This window comes from Staurois parvus, unplaced genomic scaffold, assembly GCF_062004578.1.
Source record: "Staurois parvus isolate SC_StPar_1 unplaced genomic scaffold, SC_StPar_1.0 ptg000457l, whole genome shotgun sequence".
Lineage (NCBI taxonomy): Eukaryota > Metazoa > Chordata > Amphibia > Anura > Ranidae > Staurois > Staurois parvus.
Window position 1 is genome coordinate 1,009,908 of NW_028318253.1, and position 9,699 is coordinate 1,019,606.

The window sequence follows — 9,699 nt, forward strand, 5'->3', positions numbered from 1 at the left end:
CTCCCAGGACCCTGCCTTCACTATATCCGGTCTCCCCGGACCCTGCATTCACTATATCCGGTCTCCCAGGACCCTGCATTCACTATATCTGGTCTCCCCAGACCCTGCATTCATTATATCTCGTCTCCCCCGGACCCTGCATTCACTATATCTGGTCTCCCTGGACCCTGCATTCATTATATCTGGTCTCCCCGGACCCTGCATTCACTATATCTGGTCTCCCCGGACCCTGCCTTCACTATATCCGGTCTCCCCGGACCCTGCATTCACTATATCCGGTCTCCCCGGACCCTGCATTCACTATATCCGGTCTCCCGGGACCCTGCATTCATTATATCCGGCCTCCCCGGACCCTGCATTCATTATATCCGGTCTCCCCGGACCCTACATTCACTATATCTGGTCTCCCCGGACCCTGCCTTCACTATATCTGGTCTCCCCGGATCCTGCATTCATTATATCTGGTCTCCCCGGACCCTGCATTCACTATATCTGGTCTCCCCGGACCCTGCCTTCACTATATCCGGTCTCCCCGGACCCTGCATTCACTATTTCCGGTCTCCCCAGACCCTGCATTCACTATATCTGGTCTCCCTGGATCCTGCATTCACTATATCTGGTCTCCCCGGACCCTGCATTCACTATATCTGGTCTCCTCGGACCCTGCCTTCACTATTTCCGGTCTCCCCAGACCCTGCATTCACTATATCTGGTCTCCCCGGACCCTGCCTTCACTATTTCCGGTCTCCCTGGACCCTGCATTCACTATATCCGGTCTCCCAGGACCCTGCATTCACTATATCCGGTCTCCCAGGACCCTGCATTCACTATATCTGGTCTCCCCGGACCCTGCATTCATTATATCTGGTCTCCCCGGACCCTGCATTCACTATTTCCGGTCTCCCCAGACCCTGCATTCACTATATCTGGTCTCCCTGGGTCCTGCATTCACTATATCTGGTCCCCCTGGACCCTGCATTCACTATATCTGGTCTCCCTGGACCCTGCATTCACTATATCTGGTCTCCCCGGACCCTGCCTTCACTATTTCCGGTCTCCCTGGACCCTGCATTCACTATACCTGGTCTCCCAGGACCCTGCATTCACTATATCCGGTCTCCCCGGACCCTGCATTCACTATATCTGGTCTCCCGGGACCCCGCATTCATTATATCTGGTCTCCCCGGACCCTGCATTCACTATATCTGGTCTCCCAGGACCCTGCATTCACTATATCTGGTCTCCCAGGACCCTGCATTCACTATATCTGGTCTCCCCGGACCCTGCATTCATTATATCTGGTCTCCCCGGAACCTGCATTCACAATATCTGGTCTCCCTGGACCCTGCCTTCACTATATCCGGTCTCCCCAGACCCTGCATTCACTATTTCCGGTCTCCCCAGACCTTGCATTCACTATATCTGGTCTCCCTGGATCCTGCATTCACTATATCTGGTCTCCCTGGACCCTGCATTCACTATATCTGGTCTCCCCGGACCCTGCCTTCACTATTTCCGGTCTCCCTGGACCCTGCATTCACTATATCCGGTCTCCCAGGACCCTGCATTCACTATATCCGGTCTCCCCGGACCCTGCATTCACTATATCTGGTCTCCCGGGACCCCGCATTCATTATATCTGGTCTCCCCGAACCCTGCATTCACTATATCTGGTCTCCCAGGACCCTGCACTCACTATATCTGGTCTCCCAGCACCCTGCATTCACTATATCTGGTCTCCCCGGACCCTGCATTCACTATATCTGCTCTCCCTGGACCCTGCATTCACTATATTTGCTCTCCCCGGACCCTGCATCCACTATATCTGGTCTCCTACAGTACACACAACATGGAAATGCAATTATTTTAGCAAATATAAACTGCTAAATACCTTTTCTCATCAGCAAAGGCGGGAAAACGCCGCTATACGCAGCAAAACGCCGCTAAATGCTAATGCAAAAACACTAAAAAAACCTGTAAAACTCACATTTTTAACGTGACTTTACACAGCTAACGTTACCAGCGTTATCAATACGTCAAGTGTGCCTGAGGACTAAAGCTGAATAAAAGCCTCTCAAAAGCTGCACGTGTTGTTAGTGAGCTTTGTCATAGACTTCTATGGAGGCTTTGGAGATGCTTTAAAGCTCCAAGAAAGCGACATTGTGTATAATTTTTGAAGCAAAACAAAGCAAACTCATAGTGTGAACAGCACTGCAAGCTTACCATTATTTAGTGACAGGTGCTTTGATTGGCATTCAGAGTGCTTTAAAAAAGTGTGTCCAACAGGCCGTTTTGAAGTAAGTGCAAAAAGCAAGTCTCCTTAGTCCTCATGCATGCTGGTAACGTTAGCTGTGTAAAGTCACGTTAAAAATGTGCATTTTTCAGCTTTTTTTAGCATTAGCGTTTTGCAGCATTTTGCAACGTTTTCCCACATTTTTGCGTTTTTTAGCAAAAAAATTTTTTTTGCCCAAAAAACTACCAAAAACACCGGTTTACCGCGTTTTGCAGCATTAGAGCGTTTTTACAGCTGAAAAACTCCTTAGAAACCCACTGAATTGGGTTTTTTTTCCAGCCAAAAAACGCTGATTACAATCTATGTGTGTATGGACACATAGGATAACATGCTGGGGGTTTTTCTAGCTGTAGAAAAAAATGTCAAAAGCCAAAAACAGGCACTGTAAAAATGTCCAGTGTGGACTAAAGGAGACTACTGAATCATGGCTGCAGCTTGTCTGGGCTCTGAGCACTTTCCAGAGACAAGCAACAGCAAGAGCAATGTAGAAGTGTGGGGGACGTGTCAGCCTCTGCATTCCTCTTGCCATTGCTTTTCTCAAGAAAGTGTTTAGAGCCCAGACAAGCTGCAGTTCCTTCATAGCTGTTGGCAGATCAGAGCAGAAACAGAGTGGAGGAGGTCTGATATCATAACTAGTTAGAGAACACATGGAAACATGGGATAAAGTCAGGGCTTTTTTTCAGCGGGAACGCGGGGCACCTCCAGCACTGAATGTATATAATGGCAAGGGGTGCTGGGGTGTGCTGGAGGATCTATTGTTACTGGCTGCTTGTGGATCTATTGTCATTGAAGGGGATCTATTTTGTGCGGTGGTCTATTGTTGTTGGTGAGGTCTATTTTTGCTGGTGGGGCATCTATTGTTGATTTGGGTCTTGTTGTTGGTAGGGGACCTATTGTTGATATGGGCCGATTGTTTCTGGAAGGTCTCTCCTGTTAAGGGAGGATTCTATTGTCTATTGTTACTGGCTGCTGGAGGGTCTATTGTCACTGAAGGGGATGTATTTTGTGTGATGTTCTATTGTTGTTGGTGAGGTCTATTTTTGCTGGTGGGGCATCTATTGTTGATTTGGTTCTTGTTGCTGATAGGGGATCTATTGTTGATGTGGGTCGATTGTTTCTGGAAGGTCTGTCCTGTTGAGGGAGGATTCAATTGTCTATTGTTGCTGGCTGCTGAAGGGTCTATTGTCACTGAAGGGGATCTATTTTGTGCGGTGGTCTATTGTTGTTGGTGAGGTCTATTTTTGCTGGTGGGGCATCTATTGTTGATTTGGTTCTTGTTGCTGATAGGGGATCTATTGTTGATGTCGGTCGATTGTTTCTGTAAGGTCTGTCCTATTGAGGGAGGATTAAATTGTCTATTGTTAATGGCTGCTGGAGGGTCTATTGTCACTGAAGGGGATCTATTTTGTGTGGTGGTCTATTGTTGTTGGTGAGGTCGATTTTTGCTGACGGGGCATCTACTGTTGATTTGGGTCTTGTTGCTGGTGGGGGATCTATTGTTGATGTGGGTAGATTCTTTCTGGGAGGTATCTCCTATTGAGGGAGGATTCTATTTTCTATTGTTACTGGCTGCTTGGGGATCTATTGTCACTGAAGGGGATCTATTTTGTGCGGTGGTCTTAGATTGTAAGCTCCCAGGATCAGGCCCTTCTAACCCTCTTGTATTGAACTGTATTGTTGCTGTATTGTCTCCCGTTATATTGTAAAGCGCTGAGCAAACTGTTGGCGCTATATAAATCCTGTATAATAATAACAATATTGTTGTTGGTGATGTCTATTTTTGCTGGTGGGACATCTATTGTTGATTAGGGTCTTGTTGCTGGTAGGGGATCTATTGTTGATGTGGGTCGATTGTTTCTGGAAGGTCTCTCCTGTTGAGGGACGATTCTATTGTCTATTGTTGCTGGCTGCTGGAGGGTCTATTGATGCTGGCTGCTGGGAGATCTGTTGTAGCTGCTGGGGGTCTATTGTTGCTAGGGTGGTATTTTGTTTTGAGGGTCCATTGTTGCTGGAGGAATCTATTGTTGCTGGGGAAGGGGGTGGTCTATTGCTGCTGGCTGCAAGGGATCTATTTTTCTGCTTTTCTTTTATCATGAACAAATTCCATACAAATTTAGCACCACAAAATGATACTTGGCTCTGTATTCTCTAAAAGGAGAAGTACTGGGAGGTGGGTAGGGGGTGGAACCAAGTGATGGTGCTCGGAGGTGGATGGGGGGCGGAGACAAAAAGTGACTCAGAAGGGGGGATTTCCTGCACTTATTTTTTTGAGAAAAAAAGCTCCGTATAAAGTACTACATAGGAAATAAACCTGTAAAATAAAAATCACAATCATAGTTTTTATAACTCACCTGGTCTCTGTTGCTTTCTGGAAAAATGTCAAATACAGAGATTCGTTTTGATACCTATAAAAAAGTAAAAAAACACAATTATATGGCAAAACCATATTTGGAACAAATATCTAGTTTATTGTTAATATTGTGTAGTTTAGGATGCGGCACGGCGAGGGTCCGTATGCTATTTAGCAATGATACGGCAAATAAACTGTACAATGTATACTGATAACAAGACCTAAAAGACACACAGTGGGGCAAAAAAGTATTTAGTCAGCCACCAATGGTGCAAGTTCTCCCACTTACAAAGATGAGAGAGGCCTGTAATTGGCATCATAGGTAGACCTCAACTATGAGAGACAAAATGAGAAAACAAATCCAGACAATCACATTGGCTGATTTGGAAAGAATTTATTTGCAAATTATGATGGAAAATAAGTATTTGGTCACCTACAAACAAGCAAGATTTCTGGCTCTCACATACCTGTACCTTCTTCTTTAAGAGGCTCCTCTGTCCTGCACTCATTACCTGTATCAATGGCACCTGTTTGAACTTGTTATCAGTATAGAAGACACCTGTCCACAACCTCAAACAGTCACACTCCAAACTCCACTATGGTGAAGACCAAAGAGATGTCGAAGGACACCAGAAACAAAATTGTAGACCTGCACCAGGCTGGGAAGACTGAATCTGCAATAGGCAAGCAGCTTGGTGTGAACAAATCAACTGTGGAAGCAATAATTAGAAAATGGAAGACATACAAGACCACTGATAATCTCCCTCGATCTGGGGCTCCACGCAAGATCTCACCTCGTGGGGTCAAAATGATCCCAAGAACGGTGAGCAAAAATCCCAGGACCACACGGGGGGGGACCTAGTGAATGACCTGCAGAGAGCTGGGACCAACGAAACAAAGGCTACCATCAGTAACACACTACGCCGCCAGGGACTCAGATCCTGCAGTGCCAGACGTGTCCCCCTGCTTAAGCCAGTACATGTCCGGGCCCATCTGAAGTTTGCTAGAGAGCATTTGGATGATCCAGAAGAGGATTGGGAGAATGTCATATGGTCAGATGAAACCAAAATAGAACTGTTTGGTAGAAACACAACTTGCCGTGTTTGGAGGAGAGAGAATGCTGAGTTGCATCCAAAGAACACCATACCTACTGTGAAGCATGGGGGTGGCAACATCATGCTTTGGGGCTGTTTCTCCGGAAAGGGACCAGGATGACTGATCCATGTACAGGACAGAATGAATGGGGCCATGTATCGTGAGATTTTGAGTGCAAACCTCCTTCCATCAGCAAGGGCATTGAAGATGAAACGTGGCTGGATCTTCCAACATGACAATGATCCCAAACATACCACCCGGGCAACAAAGGAGTGGCTTCGTAAGAAGCATTTCAAGGTCCTGGAGTGGCCTAGCCAGTCTCCAGATCTCAACCCCATAGAAAACCTTTGGAGGGAGTTGAAAGTCCGTGTTGCCCAGCGACAGCCCCAAAACATCACTGCTGTAGAGGAGATCTGCATGGAGGAATGGGCCAACATACCAGCAACAGTGTGTGCTAACCTTGTGAAGACTTACAGGAAACATTTGACCTCTGTCGTTGCCAACAAAGGATATATAACAAAGTATTGAGATGAACTTTTGATATTGACCAAATACTTATTTTCCACCATAATTTGCAAATAAATTCTTTCCAAATCAGCCAATGTGATTGTCTGGATTTTTTTTTTTAATTTTGTATCTCATGGTTGAGGTCTACCTATGATGCCAATTACAGGCCTCTCTCATCTTTTTAAGTGGGAGAACTTGCACAATTGGTGGCTGACTGAATACTTTTTTCCCCACTGTACATGCGTAAGGTGAATACATATACTGCAGGAATATACTATACCGGAATGTAATAGTATACATCTAAAGCAGTATCACGTTTACTTTTTGAATAAAGTGGATCTTCCAGTAGCTTTAGAAGTGTGCATGAATAGATTCTTGTCATATTGTACAGCAACACTATTGTTTCCTTTGAGCTCCACCTGTTATTGTTAAAAAGTCATTCATGGGCTTTAGTCCATTGACTTTGGCTAGGCTAAGATAAAATCATCAGCCTACTTTTGTCAACCAGTGAGCAGACTGGAACACTGTCAGAAGGTAAAAAGCTACAGCAGGGGGCTGATCTGTGTCAGACATTTGAGAACACTGTTAAGATCAAATAAAGAAGTGTAGAAGAGGATGAAAGAGAGCGCACAAACCTTGCGCATTACCTCAATGAATAGTGACTCATTTTATTTTATTTAGGAAATATACTCACAAAGGTGACGGTAAAACAGGCATGAGTTAACCATAATCCACACAGGGTTACAGGTAAATCCAAAGGGGGGGGGGGGGGTAAAAGCTAACGCGTTTCGAAGGGTGCTCCCTTCTTCATCAGAGCTGGGTTTGGCAGATAGAAATTTCAGTATAACAGAGTTCCCATGGCAAGGAGACATTCAGCCACTGAGTTTCAGTATTTGGCTAAACAGGCTGAACTGCTGTAATACTGAAACTCAGTGGCTGAATGTCTCCTTGCCATGGGAACTCTGTTATACTGAAGTTTCTATCTGCCAAACCCAGCTCTGATGAAGAAGGGAGCACCCTTCGAAACGCGTTAGCTTTTACCCCCCCCCCCCCCTTTGGATTTACCTGTAACCTTGTGTGGATTATGGTTAACTGATGCCTGTTTTACCGTCACTTTTGTGAGTATATTTCCTAAATAAAATAAAATTAGTCACTATTTCGTGAGGTAATGCTCAAGATTTGTGCGCTCTTTCTTTCATCCTCTTCTACAGTTTTATCAAGCTTCCCCAGCTTCATGATAGAGCTGCACAACCTCTGATCACCAGCAGATGAACACGCTGTTTGTTACTAATGCCCGCTTGATCTGAGCCTTTGAGCGCAGGAGATAATGGATCTTTGGTGAAGATCAAATAAAGAATCCAACGCGTTTCAGGGGCCCAAAAATAAAAATGCCCCCATTCCTTGGAGCTTAAAGTGACAATAATTCTGGTTTTAAAAGACAAATCTATTAAATTATATATTCTTAGTTAAAAAAAAGTACCTTCTATTGCTCTCAGTCAGTGTCTACATTCATCCTCCATGGTCCCACTGTATGTAGAAATGTAGGCCCCTTTCTTGCTCACTCCCAAGATGGACTAGGGACAATGGGACCTGTAGTGTGCATAGAGCAGCACACATGACTGCAACTACAGTGCTTCTCAGTGTAGTCCCAACACAAAGACATGGCAAAGAGTCTTCCTTTGTATAGGGTCTGTTCATACTAATGCACTGCGTTGGTGTGTGTTGCAATAAAATGTTGCAGGCAGGTAATGTGTTGCAACACACTGCAGAGCAAAGGATTAAAGTGGTTGTAAAGGCTGACGGTACTTTACCTGCATGTATTCTATGCATGAAGGTAACAAACCTTCTGTGTGCAGCAGTGCCCCCAGCCCCCTCAATACTTACCTGAGCCTCAACGACATCCAACGATGTGAATCACAGCCTCGGCTGTCCCGGGTCTCTGCCTCCTCATTGGCTGAGACAGCAAGCGGGAGCCATTGGCTCCTACTGCTGTCAATCACAGACAGTCAGCCAATGAGGAGAGAGGGGGTGGGGCCAAGCCACGGCTCTGTGTGTGAATGGACACATGGAGCAGTGGGAGCCCCCATAGCAAGCTGCCTGCTGTGGGGGCACCCGACAGGAGGGAGCAGCCAAGAAAGCCTGCAGGGGACCCGAGAAGAGGAGGATCCAGGCTGCTCTGTGCAAAACCACTGCACACAGGAGGTAAGTATAGACATGTTTGTTATTTTACAAAAAATAAAATTATGAACCTTTTAGAAATGCTTTAACATATAAGAAAAGAGGCACTATGATAGGCATTGCAGCATGCATTCACACCGCATAGCAGCGGACATACACATGCATTGCCGTGTGGCGAGGTGAGAACCAGCGCTAAGACGTGAGAAAATGAAGAATACACAGCAAATATTGCACAGGTGTAATAATGTTGTAAAGCTAACATTTATAGGTAAAGTTGATCCAGGGAATATCCGATTGCTTCTCGGGGGATCAGGAAGAATGTTTTATCCTGCAAGAGCAAATTGGATCACGCTTTGCTGGATTTTTTGCCTTCCTCTGGATCAACTGTGGGTGTAGGATTAGAACTTTTTTTTTTATGGTTGAACTGGATGGGCTTTTGTCTTTTTTCAGCCAGATTAACTATGTAACTATTTAACTAAGTATGCTGAAACTTACCATGACAGCAATACATGGGCTGAAAATGCTGGTTGCCTGGCTATCAGACTGAAGCTTTAGCATCAATGCCTTCTGAACCATTGATCTTGATTAAGCATAGAAATAAGGAATGTGATTTTTTTTCTTGTTCGTTTGATGCAGCTTATGAACTTGCAGTCATAAAAGCCAGACACTGCCAGGCAACTAGCATTTGCAACGGCAGCCTCTGTGTTTCTGACGACAGGTGTCCTTTCAGGTGACATGTCACAGGGGCTTACCTTTGTCATCCTGTGTGGCCATACCACAGCAGCCTGCTAGCTGTCCTAGTGATGGTCGCCGGCTGCTCGCTGTCAATCCTCTGTACCACCGATGGCAGACAATCCTCTGGCTCCCATCAGACGCATGATAATTTAACCGTATCTGCGTATCTACTGACCAAGGAGACCACAGGTAGGAAACTCCTTTGTTACCCCAAATGACAGCGAACAGAGGAAAGCACGTCCCAGTATCCTGGTGACATCCTGAGAGAAGAGGAGCTGCTGGCGGGATCAGGTATCCGCTGTGCGGATACAGTTACTGGACTAGTCATGATATACAGCTGTCTGCGTGACACACTGATACTCCTGTGTGGCCGAATGGGGCAGGTATGGCAAAAGAAGCAGAGGTAGAGATCATTGGTACTGGTGGGTGACATCACTATTATTGATCAAGTGGGTAAAGTCTATCATATCAACAACTGAGTTGCTACAGTGGGCCTATTACTTAACCCTTTCGCTGCCAGAGCCGGTTTTGCTTTTTTTTT

The 9,699-nt window shown here is 45.6% G+C and overlaps 1 protein-coding gene across 1 annotated transcript in view; it reads right to left on the reverse strand.

Annotated features, from left to right (window-relative positions):
* LOC149452878 (transmembrane protease serine 3-like) overlaps positions 1–9,404 on the reverse strand; it is a 67,076-nt gene extending 57,672 nt beyond the window's left edge. The window contains exons 1-2 of the mRNA XM_089688866.1: positions 9,176–9,404; positions 4,645–4,698 (exon numbers count right to left, since the gene is read on the reverse strand). Of these exons, the coding sequence (XP_089544992.1) occupies positions 4,645–4,698; positions 9,176–9,184 (63 nt within the window). The 5' untranslated portion in view covers positions 9,185–9,404. The remainder of the gene's footprint in view (positions 1–4,644; positions 4,699–9,175) is intronic.
* Between the last annotated feature and the right edge of the window lie 295 nt (positions 9,405–9,699).